This window comes from Heloderma suspectum, chromosome 2, assembly GCF_057233095.1.
Source record: "Heloderma suspectum isolate Gila_16-S chromosome 2, 16-S_ref, whole genome shotgun sequence".
Taxonomy (NCBI): Eukaryota; Metazoa; Chordata; class Lepidosauria; order Squamata; family Helodermatidae; genus Heloderma; species Heloderma suspectum.
Genome location: NC_139459.1, coordinates 279,217,034 through 279,243,994, shown reverse-complemented (window position 1 = coordinate 279,243,994; position 26,961 = coordinate 279,217,034). Strand labels below are relative to the sequence as shown.

The 26,961-nt window shown below is 44.9% G+C and overlaps 1 protein-coding gene and 1 long non-coding RNA gene across 3 annotated transcripts in view; both read left to right on the top strand.

Moving 5' to 3' along the window:
• RHOA (ras homolog family member A) overlaps positions 1–5,599 on the top strand; it is a 41,835-nt gene extending 36,236 nt beyond the window's left edge. For both annotated transcript variants that reach the window (XM_084839577.1, XM_084839578.1), the window contains exon 5: positions 4,340–5,599. In XM_084839577.1, the coding sequence (XP_084695703.1) occupies positions 4,340–4,513 (174 nt within the window). In that variant the 3' untranslated portion in view covers positions 4,514–5,599. The remainder of the gene's footprint in view (positions 1–4,339) is intronic.
• A 4,138-nt stretch (positions 5,600–9,737) lies between these two features.
• On the top strand, positions 9,738–26,021 carry LOC146354686 (uncharacterized). The gene is made up of 3 exons (XR_014788468.1): positions 9,738–20,824; positions 24,824–24,966; positions 25,298–26,021. It is a non-coding gene; the product is annotated as an uncharacterized LOC146354686 (long non-coding RNA).
• The last annotated feature ends 940 nt before the right edge of the window (positions 26,022–26,961 follow it).

The window sequence follows — 26,961 nt, the reverse complement described above, 5'->3', positions numbered from 1 at the left end:
AGTCCATACTAACAGGCACTCAGAGAAAATGTCTTTTGTAATTACATCTTGCCAGGAAATAGTTACAAGAGGAAACTCTCTGATTTTCCTGATTTAGAAACAGGAAATAGATCTGGCCACTCTGTTACTTACGTAGTTGTCAAAAGGCATAATAAAAGTATTGCAAATATGTTTTTTTTCACCAGGTGGTCACATCCCTGGCTCTGTTTTCCTTGCCAAGTCCCCCTCTTCTCCTTGTTTCCCATCCCAGCTGTCTTAGCACAGTGCAGCATTTCCTCACCCAGGGAGATCTAACACTGTTTTGTGGCATTTACTAGTCCCAACTCTCCTCCTCAGAATTCTTATGCTTTTCTGGCATTTGACATACCAGTCACCTCTATCCCATAGTGCAGTGCTGGGCTTCCTGGACTGAGTAAACAATGTGCTTTGATATGGCTGGCATAAAGGGGCATGTCATATGTTGCCACAGCAACGTGACGGCTACCAAAGCAGGATCACTACATAGAGCCGGGATGGGGAGCCTCTGGCCTGCAGGGTTCCCCATCTGGCCCATCTCTTTTTTCCCCAAACCCCAACCCCACTCCTGGCAGGGTTGGCAAAACCTCTTACCTCCTGCTTACTTCTGAGGCTTGGCCTGCTTACCTGTGAGTCCACCTGTGACTAGACATGATGCTCATGCTTACTTCTGAGTAGGGTTAAAATCAGCTTTGCCCTGCTTGCTTCTGAATAGGCTTACAATCATTTATCATATTTTGGGCATGCCCACTTTGCCTGTTACCATGCCAGTGCAAACCCTGAGACCTTTCCCTGATTGGCATTAAACTCTTGGGCTGAAAAAGTTTCCCCACCCCTGACATAGAGCTTTCCATGTCAGCACTGTGCCTTTCTGGGGCTTGCTTTGTGGGAGACTACATGGTGAACAGTGTCACCTAAACGGATTATTAGCATAATATGTTAAAGTATCAGAACTGAAATGGCCATGGTGAGTAATTAGGCATTGCCTTCCCCTCTGTTCATAACTCTGGGCTCTTCTGCATGGGTCTGTTCTTATTTAAAAGATAAACTCCAAAGTAGAAAATTTAGGGAGTGGCTTTAGATAATAGTAAGTGTAGCTAGGTCTTAAAGTATGTTCTAGAATACATATTGAACAACTGACGACTTTACACTGAAACATCTGAAGGCTTCAGAATGAGTAAAAATGCTTGCTCACCATAACAAAGCCCTAAGTGGGGAAAATGCCCGGTCATAGTGAATTCATTGTCTCTTGGTAGTGCCCTGCAATATGGAAAAATCAGACTCATTGCATATAGTTGTCTTAAACTATAACTCTGTTCTTGATACCAGACAGTTTTCTGGAAGTCCAAGAAATGTGTTTAAGTAGTTTATCTCTAATACAAACTTTTGGAAAGATACAGGAGATGTGAAGCAACATATCACTAGCTTACATAACAGTCGTGCAATAGCCTGAGCAGTATATCAAGAAGTAGATGTGTCAGTAACAAATTCTCCCTGTTATACATACTAAGGAATAACACAAAAAATAAAGAACATTGTCATGATGATTTTTTTTCAAGGTGGACACAGGGAAGAGAATGTAGATGTTAAGGTTTGAACTCTTGAAGGTAGTTTCGCTTACACTGCTCTGCTGTCAAACCTACTGATATTGAAAAGTTTATGGAATATTTTTCCACAGGGAGAAAAGCATAAAGAAACAGGCTCCCAAAATTTACTTTGGAAACTAACTATAAAACAAGGACAGAATTGGAAGCACTCAAAATCAAGTAAATCACCACTGCCCTATTTTTAAATCACACATTTTATGAATTTGGGAGCAAAGGCTCAGAGTTGGCTAATGGTCTGCAACAAGGGCAATTAAGAATTGAATCCTACTTCTGTGAAATGAGAGAGGAAAAGTGATATTCATAGCTTCAGTACCTAGTTCTCCAGATTTTGTGCTGATCTCTATACTTCAGACAAACCAGCTGAGAACCACATTACCACTTAACTTGATGAGAGTAGCCATAAATCATTAAAAATTGAAGACCATCAAGCGATACTTAAAGAATTACTGAAGATGAAATTAAAGGTGCCATAAGGATGGTAAGCCTCCAGGCCCTGATGGCTTTTCACCTTGAGTTCTATAAAAAATAATAATAACTGAAGACTTCTCAGTCCATAACTTTGCCAGGTGTGGGAGTAGCATCTTAGAAAGGGACCCCCATCCCAGAAATGGGGCGTGAGTCCAGAAGCAGTCATCCCTAAACCGGGGCGAAATGAAGAATTAACAAAATCCTACAGACCCATATCACTGTTGAACCAGCATATGAAGCTGTTCACAGCAATACTAGTGAACAGAATAAACAGGATTATTGGCATATATTAAACCTGACCAAGCTGGGTTCATATCACCTAGACAGCTCTCTGACGGTGGAAAGAGTGATGGACTGCATTAATCATATGTAATCAGAAGTACTGTGTGTGAATGTGAGCCCATCCAAGCAACAGCAAATCAAAATAATGTCAGGCATGTCCCTATACCTTAAAAGTCATTCATTCATTACATTTCTATACCGCCCAATAGCCAAAGCTCCCTGGGTGGTTTGTAACATGATAAAACATAATGGCTGGGTTCCCATGATTGGGAAAGGAAAATAAGCTTATTTTCCCACCCCAAGCATGCCACGTCATCACCATAATTACCCTCGCCAAGTGTGGTCTGTCATGTTGTCTGAACCCGGCGAGGGTGGGTTACAAACCACCCCACAACCCTAGAACAAGCCATGGATGTGAGGTGGTTTACAAACCCACCCACTGTTCACCCGTACTGGGTTCGGATGACACAACAAACCGCACCTGGTGAGGGTAATTATGGTAATGGGGCAGGGCAGGAAAATAAGCTTATTTTCCTTCCCTAATCGTGCGAACCCAGTCAGTGTAAAACCTTTAACATCCAAAAATGTGAAACAGTTTGAAAACAAGTTTAAAAAATTAACAAATCTACCAGGACCCAATGAAAAAAGTTTAAAAGCCCCATAAAAAACTGAGAAGTATAAAATATTTGGAAGTATTAAACGCCCAAACCTAAATCACCTGGGTAGTATAAACTTTAATCCAGGGTTATGTCAATTCTCTCAGACTAAACAGTGGGCCAAACTAAAACATCTCATTTTTGCAATGCAGTGCAGCAATAAAAACGTTCTTGATGCCAACGTGGTTTTTGTTCCAGTCACTCCCAGTGGCCATCAAAGAAAGGATCTCCAGAAATGGGAAATACAACTTCATCTGTATAGGGAAAGGAGCTAGACTGCATCACCAACTACTACATAAAAAAATAATCCAAGGGGTTTGTAGGCATTCCAAATGATCAGAAGTACTATGAGGCATGCCAAATAAGGCACTTAATATCAGTTAGAGAAACTGCATTAAAATTATACCTAGATGATATTGTACTCCATTCAAATTAGACTGCATAACAGGTGCTGTTTTCATCAAAATGTTGGAGGGGGTGCAAGAGCAAAGTTACTTATATTCATATGTGGTGTTATGCCCAAAGGCATAATTTTGTCTAATTTGGAGAAAAGTATTTAAAGAAATGTCAAAAATAACAAAGCAATCCATATCATTAGATCCCAGTCTGGCACTGTTGAATATATTTGAAGGGGATAACAAACTTGATACTCAAAGTTACTTACGTTGGTAGCAGCACCATTAACACTACACTGGAAAAATACAGAGGACATTACCTTGGACTTATGATATCAGAAAATGAGGTATTTTCTCATTTCAGAAAAATTCACACACCAAATGAAGCACTTGCTTTGTTATATGGCAGCCCTTTATTATTTTTTTTACGAATGACTGACAAGTAGACCCCTACCACATTCCACACACATATGCAAAGATACTTAAAACTCTACAGTGACTGAACCTGAGACATGGAGACCCAACAAATTAGCCAGACAAAAACTCCTGACTCTGAAAGAACTTGATACGTTTTTTTGCCAGTACACAATCTTACAAATGGAGTGACCTATAAAAAATGAAAAAATAAAGAATTATTATTGCAGAGTCGTACGATAGTTTGTATTGTATCAAAAATCAATTTTACTATTAAAAGCCAAAAATAGCAATTAAAAACTTGATGGTACTGTACCACTTTGAAGTGTTCACCTCAATTTTAGAAGGCCTCCTTTTGCTAGAAAATATTGCGAAAAGCTGTTTCCTTTCAGAATAGTAGCAAAATTAGTAGCACGTATCTGAACTGGAAGGATGAAAAAATTACGTACCTGTTTGATTTCCTTTTCACTCATATTAATTAGCTATTCTTGTGTTTGTACAGGAACCAGTCAAACCTGAAGAGGGCAGGGATATGGCAAACCGCATTGGTGCTTTTGGATACATGGAGTGCAGTGCAAAGACCAAAGACGGTGTGAGGGAAGTGTTTGAAATGGCCACTAGAGCTGCTTTACAAGCCCGACGCGGCAAGAAAAAATCTGGGTGCCGTCTCTTGTAAAGCACGGCCAGGGGAAGATGGCTGAAGCAGTGCCCTGCACTTGATGAATTTTTGAAGTGCTGTTTATTAATCTTAGTGTATGATTACCAGCCTTTTCATTTATCTATAATTTACTTAAGAGATTTAAAATCGAGTCTTGCTACCAGTATTTAGAAGCCAACCATGATTTTTTTATAATGGTCTGCATCAACTACATCTGTGCACACAAGGGTTAACTTCAACATTCCTTTAACAAAACTTTCTCTGCACTTGCAGGATATGCCAGGCGCTAATTGAAGACAATTCTCTAACTTCTTGCTTTTTTAGAAATGGGGAAAAAAGCTGGTAACACTGAGAATTGGGCTGTAACTACTCCATAACTAACATGTTCTAGCCTATTCAGATACAACAGACATAGCTGTGGATGAGATCCTGAGTAACTTTAGTGTTCTCACATTGAAGGAAGTTCTGAGGCGGGGGGGGGGGGTCCTCTGATCAGCTGCTCGAAGGCTCTGGGATATAAAATGATAGTTGGAAAATGTGATTACCCTGAATTGACCAGAGTCTCACCCAGCTATGAAAAGTGACACTTCTGTGGTTTCATGTTAGTTACCTTATAGTTACTGTGTAATTAGTGCCACTTAAATGTATGTTACCAAAAATAAATCTATATACCCCAGCCTAGATGTAGTATTTTTTGTATAATTGGATTTCCTAATACTGTTTCGCTTGTAACTTCTGCGTAAGGTGTTCTGGGTTTTTTTAAGAGTGTACTTGCAAATAAAGTCAAATGGAGAGTGATGCCCTTCCCCCATTTGTAACTGTCCAACCCATTTGTATGACTTAAACATCCCCAGAAAGCTCATCTTTAATACCTCCTTCAGGAGCAAAGGAAAGGCAGCTGTTTTACAGTCAAGGTAACTGAATGTTTCAGAAGCTTTAAGTTAATCCCTGCTGGATCCAGCTCCAGTCTGAAAAGGCAACTTCTTGCTTATCGTCTGCTGGCCAAATTCCCATCCTGTGAACGTCTTGCTGTTCTGCAGCAAACTAAATTCACTTCTGTATTTCTTGTTTCCAACAACTAATAGAATAAAGGCAGTTTTCTAAGCTCCCTGTATTCTGGTGTTTGTGTTCCTCGCTGTGTAGTTTTCTGAAAATATAAGCCTGTCCTGAGGCTTGAATAATGTGAATTTTAAAAGAAACCAACACTGTTCTATTTCAGTATATTTGCCCAGACCACTTTCTACAGAGTGCAAAAGCCCTACTATAAAGTACAAAGATGGATTTCTTGTTCTTTAATGTCCACGGGCTTTGCTCTGGGCTAAAGAAAGGTGCTAGCAACTTAAAAGCAGCCCTCTAGCAATCTACCTAAGCAAGTATGAATGGGTGGAGTGACAGAGATCAGAGCAGCTCTTTTCCCTCAAGGAGGATCCATGCTTGCATTACCAGCTTAAAACGCATCTACACAAAAGAGGGATATCTATACCGCAAAGCTTCTGGGAAGTGGTCATATCAACATAATGCACCAAGCAAAGTTACAATAATGTCATGGGTATTCAGTTTGCCACAACTTTGATTCCTGGGCTTATGCACACAGTTGTACATATGAACAAGGGCTTCTATACTATGCCTATAATTAGAAATCTTACTACTTAAAGTGCATTTTAGGAATTCTGTGTGATAGTAATGCCCCATAGCTGGGCAATCTACTTCAAATTGAGCTTATCCCATCAGTGCACTGGACAGTAAACTATCTGGACTGCTGAATGTTTAGCCTACAGATTGTTGTTGTTAAGTCGTGTCCGGCTCTTTGTGACCCCATGGACCATAGCACGCCAGGCCTTCCTGTCCTCCGCTCTCTCCCGGAGTGTGCTCAAGTTCATATTCATTGCATCGGTGATGCTATCTAGCCATCTCATCCTCTGCTGTCCCCTTCTCCTTTTGCCTTCAATCTTTCCCAGCATCAGGGTCTTTTCCAGTTACTTTTCACATTAGGTGGCCAAAATATTGGAGCTTCAGCTTCATTATCTGTCCTTCCAATGAGCACTCAGGGTTGATTTCCTTTAGGATGGACTGATTTGACCTCCTTGCAGTCCAGGGGACTCGTAAGAGTCTTCTCCAGCACCACAGTTCGAAAGCATCAATTCTTCGGCGCTCAGCCTTCCTTATTGTCCAGCTCTCACAGCCATACATTACTACTGGGAAAACCATAGCTTTGATTATACGAACCTTTGTCGGCAAGGTGATGTCTCTGCTTCTTACTATGCTGTCTAGGTTTGCCATAGCTTTCCTCCCAAGGAGCAAGCGTCTTTTAATTTCATGGCTACAGTCACCGTCTGCGGTGATCTTGGAGCCCAAGAAAATAAAATCTGTCACTGCTTCCATTTCTTCCCCTTCTATATGCCAGGAAGTGATGGGGCCAGATGCCATGATCTTAGTGCATATAAGTTAAATAAGCACGTTGAGAAAGCCTCCCCCTCCCCACAGCTTACTTTTATCAGGAAGTGAGATGCTGATCTTCTAGTGAATCCCCCTCTCATTAATAGCTGTTCCATGCCATGCTATAAGAGTTCAATCTTACATAGCAACTGCTTCAGGTCCTTAAAACAAGGCCTTCCACAGTGAGCTAATTTGAAACTGGGCACTCCAGGCTAAAGGAACTAGTTGAGGGAGAGAGGGCAAGATTACCAAAGTAACTTGCCAAGCTGTATTTGATAATGGGATTTATGAACAGGTAGAAGTGGATGCAGCTGATGTATGGACTTCTGAAGACATGCTATATATATGACGAAGTATGCATCACCTGTAGTCTGAGTATACAACTATATCAGGGGAGCAATCCTATGGCTACTACTGAGTGGCTAGACAGCCATAGGATATGTTTTCCAGGAACCGACCTCAGAGCCCATGCTCCGAGGTCAATTCCTGGAGAACTGACCTCCCCCCCCCCCGCTTCCGTGTTGCTTTGCAGGCAGTGCAAAATGGTCCTGTGCTCCACACTTGGAAGAGGAGCAGCCAAAACGGAGCATTTTAGGGGACGTTCTGGGGCAGGGAAGGCAGAAATGCCAGTACGACACATCCTATGTGTCATCCAGAAGCCGCCTCTCCTGCTCCGCTGTTCTGCAGCTAGACAGCCAAAATCTGCTGTCTAGCTGCAAATGCAGGGCAGGAAAAGCACAGAGGGACAGATCCCCCCCCCCGTCCTTCTCCTGCCCTGCATTGGATAGGTGGTCACCTCCAAAGGCGGCTGCCTATCCCCATAGGATTGTGCCCTAAGTCACAGATCTGGACAGACCTTTAGGGTCACAATTGCTGTGTAAGAGCTTTTATTCAGTGTTTTTGTTCTCAAAGCCTTACTGGCGGCTGTTGATGGCCCTCCCAAGTGGAAAAATCAGCGCTACCAGTCCATCAGTCATCTGCTTTATTCCACCAAGGATATAAGAGGATTACCCAAGCTGAACACACTTCTGTATATGTATTGGTGTAAAAGGCTTTGTCAAGATTAGCACATAGGAAACTAGGACTTGCAGGGGAACAAAAGCAAGTTGCAGTTTGTCCTCGACAAAGCTTTATCTGATTAGAACACTCTTGACTGTAGTATACGTAAGTGCATGAGGAAGTTGTCTGACTGGTTAGACCACTGGTCCTTTGTGGGTGGGAAATACTTAAGCTTGATGTTTGGGGGTGGGGTGAAGACTTCAGCTTTATAACAGTGAAAACACAATCCATATAAACCCATGTTTTGTGTGACTTTTACAACCAGTATGAAAACAAAATACATAACAAACAGGTCAAATAGCTGACATTCAATGCATTATAAAATCAAAGTTGCATCTGTGAAGACTGTGCAGTGATAAATCCGTGTTCTCTTAATTTGCAAAGGAATTCTGCAGTAGTCTGTCTTTCTTGTCCCCGTCGCTAATTGCTCATCAACGATCTAAGCTATTGCTCTTCAGTCCTGATAAGACAAAACGTGCTGTTGGTGAATGGTTTATTAATCCAGGTATGTGGTATTCAGCCTATGCTGGATGGAGTAAGACTTGCCTAGGACCAGGATTCTAGTGTGGGGGTGCTGCTTGCAGCACTTCTAACCAGATTTGGCTGGTGTGCCAGCACCATTGCTTCTTGGAGAGAGAGGACCTAGCAGCAGTAATCATGCCCTAGTAACATCCATGGTGGGTTATTGTAATGTGCTGTAAACTGGACTGCCCTTGAATTGCAGATAGATCCAAATGTGCTGGTAGCAGCTGTAAGAATATGAAGGAACTACTGGGTTCAGCCCAAATGGGTTGTGCTTACTGGGAGGAACCAGGAAGTAGGTAAGGGCAACCCCCACTGCTTCTAGCCTGGGGAGAGAGATTACGTTGCTTACATTGCCACAGCCTGAGAAAGTTCTGTAGAAAAGCCTCTTATTTAAAGAAAACTTTAAAGTTTGTTTATAAAGCAGAGTGTCTGATTCTATCAGGTGCAATCCACCAACTTCGAAACATGGTGGCAGCGATGACTGAATCCGAGGAGGAACAACAACAACAACAGCTGGGGGATGTTGACCTGGTGTTGAATGGGGTACAGCTACCCTTGAAAGACCAGGTCTGCAGCCTGGGGGTCATTTTGGACTCCCAGCTGTCCATGAAGGCTCAGGTGTCAGCTGTGAGCCGGACAGCGCTGTATCAACTCCATCTGATACGGCGGCTGCACCCCTTCCTTCCCGACCATCTGCTCCCATCGGTAGTACATGCCCTGGTCTCCTCTCGTTTAGACTACTGTAATGCGCTCTACGTGGGGTTACCCTTGAAGACGGTTCGGAAGCTGCAGCTGGTACAGAACGCGGTAGCTCACCTGATTAAAGGCAGCCGCCGGCGAGATCACATCACCCGGTTGTTTTCCGGGCCAAATTCAAGGTGTTGGTTTTGACCTTTAAAACCCTATATGGTTCCGGCCCAGCCTATCTTAAGGAGCGCCTCCAGCAGCACCAGACAGGCCGCTTAACAAGATCAGCCTCGGATGGCCTTCTCTCTGTCCCATCAGCCAGGACAGCTAGGCTGGTGAGGAAGAGGAAGAGGGCCTTTTCTGTGGTGGCGCCCACTCTGTGGAACTCCCTCCGTAGGGAACTCCGTCATGCCCCCTCTTTAATGAGCTTCCGTCGTGCATTAAAAACGTGGTTGTTCAGGCAGGCATTTGGGGTGGGTTAGGGTATTTTAGAAAATGTTTTTATTGTAGAATTTTATTGTTTTAAACTGTTTTATTGTATGCTGTACATCGCCCAGAGTGGCTGGGTGACCAGCCAGATGGGCGATTAATAAATTTAATAATAATAACAACAACAACAACAACAGGTTTGGCCCAAAAAAGAGTGAGAAACAGAGAGGGTGAAAATGGAGCCTGAGGTGTATTAAACCAAGTGTATTAAACCCGCAAGCTCAGAATTTAGCCCAGGCATGGAAAACCTGGAAAGAGGAGTTTAATCTCTGTGGGCATTGCAATGGCAGGAGACAGTTTCATTTTCACATATTCCTCTGTGTTTGATTGGAGAAACAGGGGGGAGGGGAACTAAGTGAGACTCTGTGCAGACATTCTCCCAGCACAGCGTACTTTGGTACAAGAAGTTGTTTTGATGCCCACTGCAACCCCAGAAGGAAAGAAACAGTGGAAAGATACAGCTTTTTGATGCGGAACCAAGCAACGGGGGAAGGCATTGAAGAATATTGCACCAGTTTAAAGATGTTAGCAGCCAGTTGCGATTTTGGAGATATCAAATACTCTTTGATAAGGGACAGGATTGTGTGTGGAATACAGGATACTCGAATACAAGAGAGATTGCTGAGGGAAGCAGACTTGACCTTAGAGGAAGGCTTGGAGATTTCCAGGACAGCTGAGTTATCCAAAGGATTAGAGCCCTGGAAGGACAGACAGTGGAACCTGCCCATATAGTACAAAAGAATGAAAGGAGAAACCTGATGTAAGGACAACAGTGAACACCATAGAGCAATGTAAGTACTGTGGGGAGAAACACGCAAGACAAAAAGAGAGTTGGCCAGCTTATGGGAAGAAATGCTACATCTGTGACAAATTAAAATGCACACTGTAAATATGGAGAGTGACAGTGAATGTGAAGACATTCTGTGGGTAACTGATCAAGTAATGAACGCACTGCAGGAAAAGCCAACAGGACAACATAAACCATTGTATGTAACCATGTGCCCGGGAGATTAAAACATTACCATTTCAATCAGTTGCAGCATTATCCCCATCCACCTAGTGGAAAATCAGCTTTTAAGAATGTATCATCACACTACATCAAAACCAGTAGAAGAAGGCAAACTCAAAAGTTCTAGCCCAAAGACAAGCAAGAAATACAGGCTAGAGTTTGTGGTTCAGGATGTGCAGAAAGTAGTACCACTGTTAGGGCTTAAGGTGGTCCAAGCTATGAAACTGATAAATTTTGCACAAACTGCATCTTCTGAATAGTCTTCAAGGGCAGCCCCACGTAGAGTGCAGTAATCCACCTTGGAGACTACTAGTAACTTGGAGGTTACTAGAGCATAGATTACTGAAGCCAGGTTATCCCTATCTAGAAAGGGGTGTAGTAGGGCCGATCCCTGCCTAGATAGGGGTGTAGCAGGGTCACCAGTCCAAGCTGATAGAAGGCACTCCGTGCCACTGAGACCATCTGAGCCTTAAGTGACAGAGATGGCTCCAGGAGATTCCCCCATGCTACAAACCTGCTCCTTCAAGTGGAGTGCAACCCCATCCAAATCAGGTTGAGCACTTTCCATCTGGTCAGAAGAATCGCCCACTAACAGCATCTCAGGCTTGTCTTGATTGAGCTTCATTTTATTAGCCCACATCAACTCCATTGTCACAGCCAGGCACTGGTTTAGCACATCCACAGCCTCACTTGATGAAGATGAAAAAGAAAAGTAGAGCTGCATGTCATCAGGATACTGATGGCAATGCACTCCAAAACTCTGGATGACCCCACTCAGTGATTTCATGTAGTTGTTGAATAGCCTGGGAGACAAAACCGACCTCGAAGAAACCCATGGTGGAGAATCCACAGGGCTGAGCAATGTTCCCCAAGCACCACCCTCTGAAGCTGGACACTCAAGTAGGAGCGGAACCACTGCAATGTAGTACCTCCCCCCACTCCCAGCTCAGACAGTTGCCTCAGAAGGATACCATGTTTGATGGTATCAAAAGCCCCCAAGAGATCCAGGAGTATCAACAGGGTCACACTCCCCCCCCCCGCCGGCAACATAGGTTATCCAAAGCTGTTTCTGTGCCAAAACCTGTCCTGAATCCTGATTGAAACAGATCCAGATAATCTGTTTCATTCAAGAGTGTCTGGAGCTGGTTGGCCACCAGCCGCTCAAGGTCCTTGACCAGGAAAGAAACATTTGCCACTGGCCTAAAGTAGTTAAGAACTTCTGGGTCCATAGAGGATTTATTCAGGAGTGGTCTCACTGCCACCTTTATCATGGGTTGCTGGGATCAGCTACATAGCCGCTTGGCAAGAGCAGCAAAAAAGGCCATGTCACTCTTTGTGATGTCGCCAGCGACTGCCCCTCCACCCATGCCCAAATGGTTCCGTCACTTGTTCATCACCTTTAAAAAAAAAACTTTTTTCAGTGTTTTGGGAGCATATAAAAGTGTTCATATTTTTTAAAATAATTTTTTCTCATTCTTTTGCAAGTGCACAAGAGCACACTTTTGCCTGTCCAATATGTGTAAGCTCGCCTTGTCAATGCCCTTATGTGTTGCAGCTGTCATTGGGAGCTCCAAAGTGGAGTAGGTAACATACAAGGAAACTGAAAAGGAGATACTGCAGATATGCTAATTTGAGCACATATTGGTTCCCTTCCCATTTCGCAGCTCCTTTTGCTTTCATGGCAAAAATCATGGCAGAGCAGTAGAATCTGGGGGAATTTAGCATGCCATCCCCAGCGGCTGTAGATCACTCCTGCACACTTGCGCAAGAGCAACAGCAGGAATTAAAAACAAACACTGACAAACAGAGCAGTTGCTGCTGCGGTTACTGTAGTAACTGCTCCTAAAAGGAGCCACCAAAAGTGGGGTCCATTTCTCCCCTGTCTGGACTTGCTGGAGACTCAGGGAAGTGTTGAATGGGAGGAGGACACTGTCATTTGTCAGTTCAGAACTCAAAAGTGAGAGGATCACATTGCCTAGTGGGAGATATTCTCCCCCCGCCCCCGTTTGGTGCACTTACTGCTCTCACAGTTGTCCTTTTTTCAGTGCTTTTGGACTGCGCAGATGGGTTCCTCCTCTCCCTTAGTATTATTTTCCCCCACTCCTTGTCAACTGTGCACAAACTATCCACTCTACAGTCTTGCCTTGTCAATTTCCTTGTACATTACCTACTCCACTTTGATGCTCCTGTTGACAGCTGCAACATACAAGGACATTGACAAGCCAAGACATTGACAAGCCAAGACTACAGATATCATACAGGTGAAAGTACACTCTTGCACACTTGTGGAAGAATGGGGAAAAATATATATTTTTAAAAACACACACACACATTTGCGTACCCCCAAAGCACCAATTAAAAACAACGACATAGGGAATGGCCAGGACAAGGAGACAAGACGGGTTCTGCCACAAAAGCGCCTGGGATACGTACCAGAGCCAGCTAGAGGACTGAAGGGGAAGATGGGGGAGAACAAGCGACTGCAAGCCCAATTGTCTGTCGGGCATACCGTGGGTTGTTCAGCGAACAAGCAACCCACCATGGCTTATTCGCAGGATGGCTTAGCGTGACGTGCGAACCTGCCCATAAAGTTCCAGTTTATTTTTTATGTTTATTTTTTACTTCCTCAAAAGAGAAAGGATGTACCCATTACAAAGGAACTACTGGGTTCAGCCTGAATGGGTTGTGCTTCCTGGGAAGTAGTTAAGGGCAACACCCACTGCTTCTGGCCTAGGAAGAGAGAGGCCACAGCCTGAGAGAATGCAATAGGGCAGCCTCTTGTTTAAATAAAAGTTTGTTTATAAAGCAGAGTATCTGATTCTATATTGTGTAATCCACCAACTTTGAAACAGCGGCAGCCAGAAAATTGACTGGGACTGATTGCCATTAACATATGTGGGCACTTAAAAGTGTGTAAAAGGCTCCCTGTCTGCTTCTGGGAGCAATTCACGTTGCTGGTCTTGGCCTTTGAAGCTTTAAACAGCTTCAGACCAGCAACCTCAGACCTTCTGCATCGGGGTAGGGAACCTCTTTCAGCGAAATTAGATTCTGAAGAAGCTCTCTGGGGCCACATTCTAGTGGTGGGTGAGGCCCAAGGCAAAAGGGGCAGTACCAAAAATGTAAACAAATACCAAACGTACTAGCGTAGTGTAGCATAAAGCTCCTACTGACAGTAACTACGCCTTAAGAAAGGCAGTTCAACTTTCAGTCAGGAAGCTACCAAACATTCAGTGGTTGGGGGAAGGGGTGGGGCCAGGGAAAAGGGGTGTGGTCATTTGGGGAAACCCAGAGAGCTGGACTGGGACCCCAGGAGGGCTGGACTGGGACCCCAGGGCTGAGGTTCCCACTGCTATTCTACCTGAACCTGCCTGCTTATTAACATTCTCCTCAAAGCCCCATCTCAAGCTCTGAGGTTCAGTGCATGGCTACCAGAGAGGGAGCCTATGGCATCCAAACTCTGGAACTCCCCTCTGAATCATGTTTGCCAGGTGTCCTCATTACGACCTTTTTGAGGTGCCTGGCAAAATCCATTCTGTATACTTCAGCTTTAAATTGGCACTTAGGGCATAATCCTATGTATGTTTAGACAGAAGAAAGGCCTACAACTCCCAGCATGCCCCAGCTAGCCTTTTTTCTGTCTAAACACACATAGGATTGTGCCTTTAGGGAGCAATCCTATGCAAATAGGCGGCCGCCTCCAAACATGGAGGCGGCTGCTTATCCAATGCAGGACAGGAGAAGCGTGGAGGGGATCGTCCCCTCCGCACTTCAGCCGCCCTGCATTTGCAGCTAGACAGCTGATTTCAGCTGTCTAGCCATGAGAAGGTGGAGCAGGGGAAGCAGCTGTCGGACAACACATAGGATGTGTCATACTGGCATTTCCGCTTTCCCTGCCCCGGAATGCCCCCCGGAACACCCCATTTTCACCGCCCCATGCTCCTCTTCCAAGTGTGGGGTCGTTCCAAGCTGCCTATGAGGCAGCGCAGGAGTGGGGAGGGAGGTCAGTTGTCAGGCAACCGACCTCAGAGTGCGGGCTCCGAGGTTGGTTACCATAAACCAACATATCCTATGGCTGTCTAGCTGCTGACTAGCAGCCATAGAATTGCTCCCTTAATTGCCCTTATGGTTTTGGTCTTTCTCCCTATATTACTACTGATCTTTCTCAGCTACTGTTAGTATTTGTTTTATCTGCTATTTTAGTGTTTTTAGTGTATTTCTTTTATATTTAGCCACCTTAAGGCTTTGGTAATAAGTAAGGTGGGATATAAACCTAGAAAATAAGATTCACATCTATCCGTCTCGCATAGGTTGCACATCCTTAAATATTTAAAAGGTTATTTCGAGAACGGTTGGCTAAAGGTAACTAGTCATAGGATACATACTATGTCAGATACATGTTCATTGAATATCTAAACAGGAACTTGTAGTCATGCAAAACGTAAAATTCCCGTGCCATTCTGCTGCTAACTTGTGTCGGTTAACTCTTCAGCAACCTTTTGTCGGTTGAGGTGGGCCTCATTCCCACAAAGGAAATCTGTCAGGGGCCGCATGTCAGTGGTGGGTGGGAGCTGAAGCCAGCAGTGAGTGGGGCCAGAACTCAGTGGGTTGCCCCCCCTTCTTCCCTTTCTGCCACCCTCTTTTCTCTTGCTCCCTCTTCCACCCCATTTTGTTTGGGTTCCTCTTCCTTCCCACATAGCGAGCTGCCAGGGAAGGGACAGGTTGTTCTTAGTTGCTCTTGTCTGAACTGATCACATGTAGAGGGCTTTTTAACTTAGGCAGAGGGCTATAGGTTTTAACTTAGGCTGAGGGCTGCCCACCCCTGCTCTCCAGCTATGCCCTCCACCTCCAGTGCAAGCAGGTGTTCTGAATCTTCCTTCTTGCCTTCCTATAGTTTGTTTGGGGTTCCCAGTTATGGAGCATCCTAATTCTACCTTTCTCCATGGTAGATCAGAGGGCCTTCTCTGCTGTGGCACCCCGGTTGTGGAATGCCCTCCCCTTGGAGGCCAGATTGGCTCAAGCATTGGTTTCATTTCAGTGCCAAGTTAAAACATGGCTTTTCACCAACGCCTTTGAGGACTAATTGAATTCCCTGAAGTTGCACACTGTTTTAACTGTTTTATTGTTTTAGATTTTTAAATTGGTATTAATGGTTTAATATGTTTTTAGCTGTTTAAATTATGTATTGCTTTATACTGTTTAAATTGATTTTATCTGTATGGCACCCTGGGATCTTAATGATATAAGGCGGGATACAAATGTTTTAAATAAATAAACAAACAAACAAATAATAAAAGCATCTCATCAGCCCAATGGCACAAAGATGCACTTTTCTCTCAACTAGTTTAGCCTGAAGTCTGCACATTGAATGCTTACTGAAAAGCTCTTGAGGGTTTCGTTAAGGCTGGCTTGCCTGTCAAATACAGGATCCAAAGATGTTCTCAATTAGTTGTGTGGGTCCAAAGGTGCTTTAGACTGGTTTCTTGAACAACAGCATTGCCCCACTGCCCTGTGCTGCATAGCAAAACTTTTGAAATGGAGGGAATCTTCAAAGAAATTTGGAATGGCACTGGAGTCTGTTGATCACAGAAAACGGTGTTTTTTTAAAAAATCTCACTGGGTGTGTCTAAGCCATTGGATACACCTAAGGATGCTCTTTTGATGCTGGCCAAATTCTTTGCTTTGCAATTTCTAAAATTAGTACTTCGTATGCATCCATTAAATACACTTTACCATGTGCCAGTCTGTTGCAGACATGATCTCAGAACAGCACTGCACCTCAACAATAATGGCATGGAGATGTACACCTTGATTATCTGTTGTGTAAGAAGGATTTCACACCTTTCCGTTTCAGTAAATGACTCACTAAATCCTTCATTACTGCAATGGGGGCACTTAAGGGAGATGAAATGGTGATGCTCTATCATTTAGTGCATGGTGTAACTTGTCAACTCTTAGTCATCCACTTTTATGTGAAACAATTTGTGGAATAAAATGAGCTGATTCAGCCTCTACTAGTCTTTGACTCAGGAGGTTGTGTAATAATGGCAGTAGTCTTCAGTGATACTGTGTACAATATTCAAATTATGAAAAGTTAAATAGGAAGTACTGCGCCATTTTTGTTCACCAGTTCCTACAAAATTTCAGTATACTTCTATCATACCACTACAATGTAGGAACAGTCAACTGGCAGCTTGCAGATGTTCTCCACCCCACAAGATTCTTTTGTATTCTCCCACCCACCCCAGTGCCTGTCTGCAGGGAGGAGTGAGGGAGGGCTGGGCGTGCAAAGACCCAGCATTGCAGAAATGCAGATTGGTCCCATCTTAATCCCTATATGGGTAACCTGGCCAAGGAGTGGCTAGAGATGCACTGAGGGTCCCTTAATGCTGACTGTACCACAGCTACCTCTTGAAGGCTGGTCTCCATCTGCAGATTTGGGGATGAATTCCCCATCCCTGCTATATTATGTAAAATGGGGGGTGGGGAGCTCTTCAGCTCATATGGATATGCAAATGAAAGCCACATGGACTGAAAATCATAAATCAAGTAGCTGTTCCTATCACTGGGTGATGTGCCCATTTGGTTAGGAATACATACTTGTGGAGAAGTGAGCTTCACTGAACTCAGTGGGACTCTCTGCTCCTTCCCTGCCCAACCAAATACCAATATTTAGTATTGAGTTGTATGAAGTATCTTTGCCACAGCTGCCTTTTTCCCCATTGCATAGCACTGCACAAGCCATGCGTTGGTAATAAAGAGGATGACTGAGCATTCCACAAAGTAATTCCACCGAGGACAATAAGGGTTCCATCCAATGTTATTTAAGTCAAGTCCCATACATTTCAGTGGGTCTACCCTAAGTAGGACTAACACTGGATGAAACCTAAGGTGTTTCAACTAAGAATCTAGCACCTGCATTTGTTTTTCTCTTCCTTCTTCCAATCCCTTTTCCTTTTGTGTCATGTCTTTTAGATTGTAAGCTTGTAGGCAGGGACTGTCTTATTTCTTATTTTTGTAAGCCGCCTTGGGAGCTTTTGGATGAAGGGCAGGATTAAAATGCTATCAAAAATTGATAATCATTTCATCACCATGATAGTCTATTTGTTGTCTGTAATTTTATTACATTATCTCAGCTTTTAAAGGGAGGGACAAATATTTACAGTGCATGTTCTACCACCACCACCCTCTCTAAGCCTGCTAGGAAATACTTTGTAGAATTACACCAGTGCTTTTTTTTTGCTGGCAGCTGACTCTTGTGCAATAATTTCAACAGTGGCTAGGCTGAAACAAGAGAGAGACTTTCTGCTCCAAGGACACACATCTGAGGAACTGGCTTTAGTAACAAGAACTTCCTCAAACTAACACGCATCATCACAGACAAATTTGTAGCAAAAAGTGCCAAGTACTATTCTTTGTAGGACAAACAGAATTTCGGGGTGTGCAGTCAGACAACCTATGTTTAAGATATGCCATGTGAATTATTTTGCATGGCTTTGACTTAAAAACTGTCAAGTTCCATGTAGATGCAACTTTTACCCTTTTCTGACAGATGTAACAATAATTTATTGTTCATTATGTATATCCAACTCTTCCTCTAAAAGTACCAGAATGGCATACAGCATAATCATAAAACTGTAAAATATATCATCCATAAAAGCATGAGTACAATTAACAAATAATTTCTGAAAGCAAATAACGGAATATAACCGACACTTTAAAACAACACAAAAACCTAACAGCGATAGTGAACAAAAGATGTTACACATTAAAACTGGCATCAATAAAAGTGTTGGTTATACATTATACACTCCTGTTGAAAATATGAGCTTAGGTTGCATTGAGTTGCAACTGAGAGGAACTTGGCAAGCTGCCTTATACTGGCCCTGTTCAGGCAAACATTAGGGAAGGATGGTTAGGCTAACTATGGTGCATGGTGGTTACTGCTAACCACTGTGAGTGCTACTGCCACACATGCAGGTAACCGTGTTCCACAACGTGGTTAACCATTCTCTAACCACCTTCCCTCCCGCAGGAACCCACAGTCCTCCAGATGGGCAGCCATGCATCTCAGTGGCCTTTGTGTTGTCAGCCATTTTGGTGCTTGGCAGTTCAGCAGCCTGCTGCCCCCTGTGTTGAGGCACATCCCCTGGGTATGTCCCACAGTATGGACTCAGGTGGTCTGAGATCTGTCTTTCCTGTTCCAGAGGCCTATAATCATCGCTCACAGAATGAATTTTCATTTTTTCATGAAAAATTTTTTCCAATTCCTGGGTCTGAGACCGGAGATAGCGCTCCAACCTCAGACCCAGGAGTCTGAGCTCCCCTTCCCCTTGTAGCCAGGGTGGAGAGAACCGCACCAGCTGCCTCTACCAGCTCGCAAACGCGAGCTTGGAGAGGAGGGAAAGGGGGCATGCCAGTGGGCTGGGAGGGGATGGTTTACACCATATCCCCAGCCCTCCCCCTCCCTGATGCCTCAGCTAGATGGGCAAAAAGGCCTGTCTAGCTAAATTGCAGAGTGGGAGGCTCCACCATTTAGCTCTGCTCTAGATACTCGTAAGCCTCAGAGGCTTACAAGTACCAAGGAAAATCCAATAGGATTGTGCCCTTATTCACACAACCTGTTGAAAACATGGCCGCCATGTTTTCTAGTCAGCTCAGACAGGCTTTTACCCTCGTTGCCATGGATCCAAAAGGTCACGTAAAACCCAACTGCTGCTGGAGCTCAGCCTGGAGCACTCAACTGGTCTGAAAAATGCCTGGCAGTAGTGGTCAGTTTTGCATCACCTTTTAAACCCATGGTGGTGATAGGGACAAGCCATTCCAGGCTGACCAAAAACAGACACACACACACCCCGCCCACTGGCTCAAAAGATTGTGCCACTGAGCCCTGAACCAGGCTGCATACAAAGTGGCCAGTCCTCATGGGGGAAGAGTCCACCACCCTTTTGAAACGGGGCCAGCCTGAGACATTTTGTGGCCTTACGCAAAGCCCAAATACTCCACCCCACCCTGCTAGGGCCAACCATTGATAAGGTCTCACTGCACCATTCAGATACCAGTTCCTGTCTTCATCCATCTCCCACCCCCACCCACTTCACATGCTACTGCCTGAAGCAGATAGCACAGAGCCGGCCCTGGCAGCCCGGTTTTAGAAAGAAAGAGTGGGTGAGGGATGGACAGTATCTCTTTGAAGCGTAAACAGTGGTTGTGAAATGTGCAAAATGCCCTGTTGGACAAGTATATGTAAAGGCCAAATTTTCTCCACAACTGGTTTAATAGCTAAGGTTAACAATACTAGGGTTAGGGTTTTTGTTACAATGTGTGCCTTGTGTACAGATGCAACAGTGTTTCACCGTGTCCATCAGGGGAGATGTGACTTCTCAGGTAATGACATTGGGGTATATACAAGCCTTCTGGGATGTCATTTCTGAGAGAAGTGGTGGCTTTCTTCTAGCACACAGTTTTCTACATACTTTTTCCATAGCATAAGAATGTAAAGCTTGTTTATCCTGGATCAGTCTTATTGAATCCTGCCGTCTCTTTTCTACAGTGTTCAGAAGGACATGAACACAATCTCCTCTCCTGTTGGTTGTCCCCAGGATCTGGTACTTAGAGACAGACTGCCTCTAATCCTATCAGTGGTGAATAATCACCGACAGAACAGTTTTTCTAATGTGCACACATGCGCCCAGAGCAATTGGATTCCAATTCCCATCATTCCCAACTAGCATGACTGTGCTGGTTGGAGATTATGGGAGTTGTAGTCCAACACATATGGCACCAGGTTGGGAGGGGCTGCTCCCTTTAAAACACACACACACCCCTAAGCTAGTGACCATCACCACATCTTGTGACAGTGAATTTCATAAGAAAGATAAAGCACCCCCTCCCCTGCCTTGAGCCAAGCTTCATTGGGGTTTTAAGTTACTTCTCACTTCTGCCAATCATACTCCTGGATAATAAGCATCCTTAGCAACACAGGACACCACAAGGAGAGGCTAAAGGAGCTTTCAGTTCCAGGAAGACGTGCTGGAAGGTACAGGACACCATGAACATAGGAGGATCTCTAAACTGCAGGGAGCACTCTGTGTTACCACTTTAATACTGGAAACAAGACAACTTAGGTAATCTTTTTTTACCATTACCTGATGTGCCTTGCATTATTTGACATTCAGGGTAGCCACCCTTCCCACCCCCTCTCTGTGGCAGGACACTCGCACCTTGAATAGTTCCATACCTGACGTTCAATATGCATAGAGGTAGTGGGGGGGGGGGAGTTGAACTTTCTGAAATTTTGTCTGTCAAGCAGCTGTTAAAACCACAGGCACGCTGCCAGAAAAAAGGGTGGCAACCTTGGCATATAAGCAGAAGCTAATGTAAAAGGCAACTCCCCAAGCTTGCAAAGGAAGTAGAAAGAGGAATGAAGTGCCTTTGTTTGGGGGCATGACAAACATGTGCCTTCTTCTACTCGATCTTTCTCAAGTGCGGTTACAAAAGCACGCTGCTGGAGTGAGCAACATGAGAAGAGCCCTGCTGGATCAGACCAAGGGCCCATCCAGTCCAGCATTCTGTTCACACAGAGGCCAACCAGCTGCCCAGGGAAAACCCACAAGCAGGACACGAGTGCAAGAGCACCCTCCCAGTGATGTGCCCCAGCAACTGGTGTACACAGGCATGTTGCCTCTGATATTTCTTTATTCGTTACATTTATATTCCTTTCCTCCAAGGAGCCTAAGGCTGCATACTTGATTCTCCCCCTCTCAATTTTATCCACACAACAACCCTGTGAGTTAGGCTAGGCTGAGTATTAGTGACTGGCCCGAAGTAATTCAGCTTCATGGCAGAATGGGGACTAAAACCCAGGTCTCCCCAGTCCTAGTCCAACACACTAACCACCGCATCACACTGGCTCTCTGATACTGGAGGTAACATATAGCCATCAGGACTACTAGCCATTGATAGCTTTATCCTCCTGGAATTAATCCCCCTTTTAAGGCCATCCAAATTGGTGGCCATCACTACATTCTGTGGTAGCGAATTCCATAGATTAACTATTCGCTGTGTGAAGAAGTCCTTTCTTTTCTCTGTCCTGAATCTCCCACCAATCAGAGATAGCAATGGCCACCAATTTGGATGGCTTTAAAAGAGGGTCAAATTCCTGGAGGTGAAAGCTCTCAATGGCTACTAGTCCTGATGGCTAAATGCTACCTCCAGTATCGGAGGCAGTATGCCTATGTACACCAGTTGCTGGAGAACATGGGTGGGAGGGCGCTGTTGCACTCATGTCCTGCTTGTGGGTTCCCCCTGGGCAGCTGGTGAACAGAATGCTGGACTAGATGTTTTGATCCATCAAGGAATCTTGTCATATTCTTAATTTTGTACACCTCTATCATGCCTTCCCTTACTTGATTTTTTTTCTAAGCTACGCAGTCCCAGACATTGTAACCTTTCCTCATAGGGGAGTTGCTCCTTTATGATCATTTTAGTTACCCTTTTCTGCAGCTTTGCCAACTCTACAATATCTTGTTTTGGGTGTGGTGAGCAAAACTGTACACAGTATTCCAAGTGTGGCTGCACCATAGATTTGTAGAAAGGCATTACGATATTGGCAGTTTATTTTTGATGCCTTTCCTAATTATGCCTAACATAATTATGCCTTTTCACTCTTAGCTGCCTTCCCCATTGCACATCCAGTGGTGCATGCACAAGATCACACACACACTGGTGTAATCTGCACTTGTGCACCATTAACAAGGATGAGACAATTGTGGTATATTGGTTAGAGTGCTAGACTACAACAGACTTGGGAAGACACAGATTCAAATTCCCACTTAGACATGAATCTCATCAGGTCAACTTGGACAGTCAGTTTTCTCTCAGCCTAACCAACTTCACAGGGCTACTGTGAGAATAATGTGGGAGAGTAGGAAACTTTTATGCTTCCTCTGAACTCCTTGTTGGAAGGCAAGCCTGAGATAAAAATGAACCACCACCACTCCACACACACATGCTCCATCCTTAGAAAAGCACTGCAAAGCAAAGATGACAAAATGCCCCACAGCTGTTCAAACATTCCAGTTGCAGTCGGACAGCCAGTGCTGAAAAGAATCTTGTTTCAGGTGGGGCTATGAACAATTTCTATGGGAAGTCTATTGACACACTTTTCAAACAGTTGTCATCAAACAAACCTGTGCACAGTTCTAGTTCAAGATGGTTGAAAAGAATGACCTCCCAGGTAGTCTTTCCCTTGCCCATACTCCATCCCAATGACAGGTACCAAACCTTTTCTAGGGAACATTTTGTGAAAATGTTTACTTAACAGTGAAACACCTGAGGAGGGGGCTTTGTGAGCCTCGCTGCATACAAGCCTGGCCTAGGAGCAGGAGCTAATGCAACACCCAAAGTTTGTCAAAGGAAGTGGCTTTCCCCTTAGATGAATACAGCAAGGATCCCTTTTAAGGCAAGGATCCCTTCCTCTAGAAACATCCAGCTGTCTGCCTGCCTATTTCTCAAATGAAGGTTGATAGAAACATTCAATCCACCATGTCCCCAGCCTGCAACATGTGTTCCTTCCTCAGCTCATCTACAAAGATCAGGTTGGTTTTGTTTAAAAGCAGGCATGGATCAGGTCAAAATGAGGCCGTTGCTGCATATACTTCCATTTGCAATCATAAGAATGTAAGAAGAGCCCTGCTGGATCAGTCCAATTGTCCTGTCACTAGATGCAGAAAAGACCTTTGACAGAATGAATTGGTTTTATGTACTGTACACTCTAAAAAAAATTGTATCCCACAATAATTGAATCCCTATTAGGCCATGTCTAGTGTACTTCCCAGTGCATGTTGTCATTCACCACCATTTGCTTTATGTAGAGGTACGAACCACAGGGCTGCAACCCGTTCTCTAATATCCAGGACAGCAGGACACGAATTAATGGGCTTAAGTTACAAGAAGGCAGATTTCCACCAAACATCAGGAAAAAGTTCCTAATGGGGAGAATGCACATACCATACATTAAATTACAGCTATTATGGAAGGTGGTATGGAATTATCTATTTTACATATTTATCACAGATAAGTTACTTAATGCAGGCAACTAAAGTGGGTGGGGAGAAGCGAGAGGACTGCTCTAATCTTCCAAATGAAATGATCTGGCTTCCACTTTTTAGATATTTTATTTAATGCAACAGAAGTTGCAAGAAACTTATCAAAACAAGTGGTGACTGGAATATAGATACAGAGATAAATAAGATACAGTCCTGAATATTTATTTGTTTACTGCATTTTTATCCCACTTTTCAGACAATTATTGTCCCCTAAAGCTGCTCATATCAGTCAAAAAGAGAGACAGGCCCTGCAATCAGGCCTACAAACTAAGATAAGAACATCAGAGGAGCCGCGCAGGAGCAGACCAAGGGTCCATCTAGTCCAGCATTCTGTTCACACAGTGGCCAACCAGCTGTCGACTGGGAACCCACAAGCAGGACATGAGCACAACAGCACCCTCCCACCCATGTTCCCCAGCAACTGGTATACATAGGTTCACTGCCTCTGGTACTGGAGGTAGCACATAGCCATCAAGGCTAGTAGCCATTGATAGCCTTCTCCTCCAGGAATTTGTCTAACCCCCTTTTAAAGCCATCCAAATTGGTGGTCATCACTACATCCTGTGGTAGCAAATTCCATAGTTTAACTATGCGCTGTGTGAAGTACTTCGCTTTATCTGTCCTGAATCTCCCACCTATCAGCTTCATGGGATGACCCCGAGTTCTAGTATTTAGAGAGAGGGTGAAAAACGTCTCCCTATCCACATTCTCCACACCATTCTGTAGACCTCTATCATGTCTCCCCATACCCTCCTTTTTTCAAAGCTAAACAATCCCAGCTGTTGTAACCTTCCCCCATAGGGGAGATGCTCCAGCCCCTTGATCATTGAAGTTGCCCTTTTCTGCACTTATTTCCAGCTCTGCAATATCTTTTTGTAAGGTGTGATGACCAGAACTGTACACAGTATTCCAAGTGTGGTCACACCGTAGAATTGTATAAGGGCAGTATGATATTGGCAGTTTTATTCTCAATTCCTTTTCTAATTATGCCTAACATGGAGTTTGCCTTTTTTACAGTGGTTGCATGCTGGGTTGACATTTTAATCAAGCCATCCACCACAACCCCAAGATCTCTTTGATAAGATGCACAAGGGAAAGGAAGTGGAGGGGAGGGGAAAGGAAGAGGATGGAGATCAGTTTTCCAAGGCCAGAACCAATTGGTGAGCCAGCATTTCAATACACTCTGGGGCAGGTTGATCTTCCCTTGCTGGTGTTCCTGCCTGAATAGCAACTGGTGGCTCTCTTTCCTTCAGCTGATGGATGGAGCCAGAGTGTCCTTTCCCCTCCCTTCTGCAGTTCCAGGGCCAGGGGGCAACTGTCAGTTGGGGCCGAGGGTCCTCCCTGGGGGCAGGGGGGAGGTGAGTGCCCTGCCACTGCTGGGTGAGGCAGCAACAACACCCTCTCTCTCTTTGGGGGGGGGGGTACAGCAGGAAGAATTGGACTCAGCCAACTCATCCTCTTATTACTCACTTGTACACACTCTCTCACTAGGTGACATGGTGAGGAGACTTGGGTTCCTTGGGACCAGTTCGCCACCCTGCCACTGCACCACCCAGAGGGCGGGAGCAGGTGAGCAAGCGAGAAGATGAGGTGGCGGATCCCTCCCTGACAAACCCTCAGTGTTGTATTGCTGAGAAGGAGAAAGAGTGGGGAAGCAGGCAGCGGTAGTTGTCTGGGCTTTCTCTCAAGGCAGCCAGGGGCCCAGTTCTCCCCTCCACAGTACCCCAAGAGGATGGGCAAGAGAGAGAAGAGAAGGTAGGAACCACTGGGGGAGGTTCTCTGTACTGTTTTCCAGCCTCTGCTGCAGGGCAGGGGAAGCGATGAGAGACTAGCACTGTTCACTGTTTGATCGCCTGGCCTCATCAGCAGCAAGAGCTGCTGACCAGCTCTTTTCCTGCAAAATCAAAGGGCTGCATCCAACGTTAATCCTATTTCTGTTGTTGTTCAGTCGTTCAGTCGTGTCCGACTCTTCGTGACCCCATGGACCACAGCACGCCAGGCCTTCCTGTCCTGCGCTCTCTCCCGGAGCATGCTCAAATTCATATTCATTGCATCGGTGATGCTATCTAGCTGTCTCATCCTCTGCTGTCCCCTTCTCCTTTTGCCTTCCGTCTTTCCCAGCATCAGGGTCTTTTCCAGGGAGTTTTCTCTTCGCATTAGGTGGCCAAAATATTTGAGCTTCAGCTTCAGTATCTGTCCTTCCAATGAGCAGTCAGGGTTGATTTCCTTTAGGATGGACTGATTTGACCTCCTTGCAGTCCAGGGGACTCGTAAGAGTCTTCTCCAGCACCACAGTTCGAAAGCATCAATTCTTCGGCGCTCAGCCTTCCTTAGAGTCCAGCTCTCACAGCCATACGTTGCCACTGGGAAAACCATAGCTTTGATTAGACGGACCTTTGTCGGCAAGGTGATGTCTCTGCTTCTTACTATGCTGTCTAGGTTTGCCATAGCTTTCCTCCCAAGGAGCAGGTGTCTTTTAATTTCATGGCTACAGTCACCGTCTGCGGTGATCTTGGAGCCCAAGAAAGTAAAATCTGTCACTGCTTCCATTTCTTCCCCTGCCATATGAATCCTATTTCTAGACCCATTGAAAAGAATAGGACCCTAAGTGGCAGTTGCCAGGGGACACCACAGGGAGGGTACTCTTGCACTCATGACCTACTTGTGGGTAGCTGTGTGAACAGAATGCTGGACTACATGGACCCTTGGTCTGATCCAGCAGGATTGTCCTCACGTTAGCCATGACAAACATAAGCCCAATTCATTTCAGCGTGCCCGCTCTAAGCAGTACTAACACTGGCTAGCAAGCCATTGCGGCTGTGCTTAAGGTAAAGTGCGCTTTCACCCTTCATGCAGCGCTTCCGTTAATTAAACCAATGCACCCAGCAAAGACCGCCGGCAGCAAGATTACGAATCGCCCCACTGAAGACGGGCGACTCGTAGGGAGGATCAAAGGCCTTCGGATTAACGGTCACTGCGCCGCGCGCAGGCCTGGATTTCTCTCAGCAGGAGCCGGCGGGGCGGGCTACGGCGGCTTCCTCCACGCCAATCAAGGGCAAGGACGCTGGGCGGAGCCCCCGCTCCGCCAGTTCACGGTCTTGATTGGCGGGCGGAGCGGCTGAGTTTTTAAAAGGAGGGCGAGGAGGCCCTTGCTT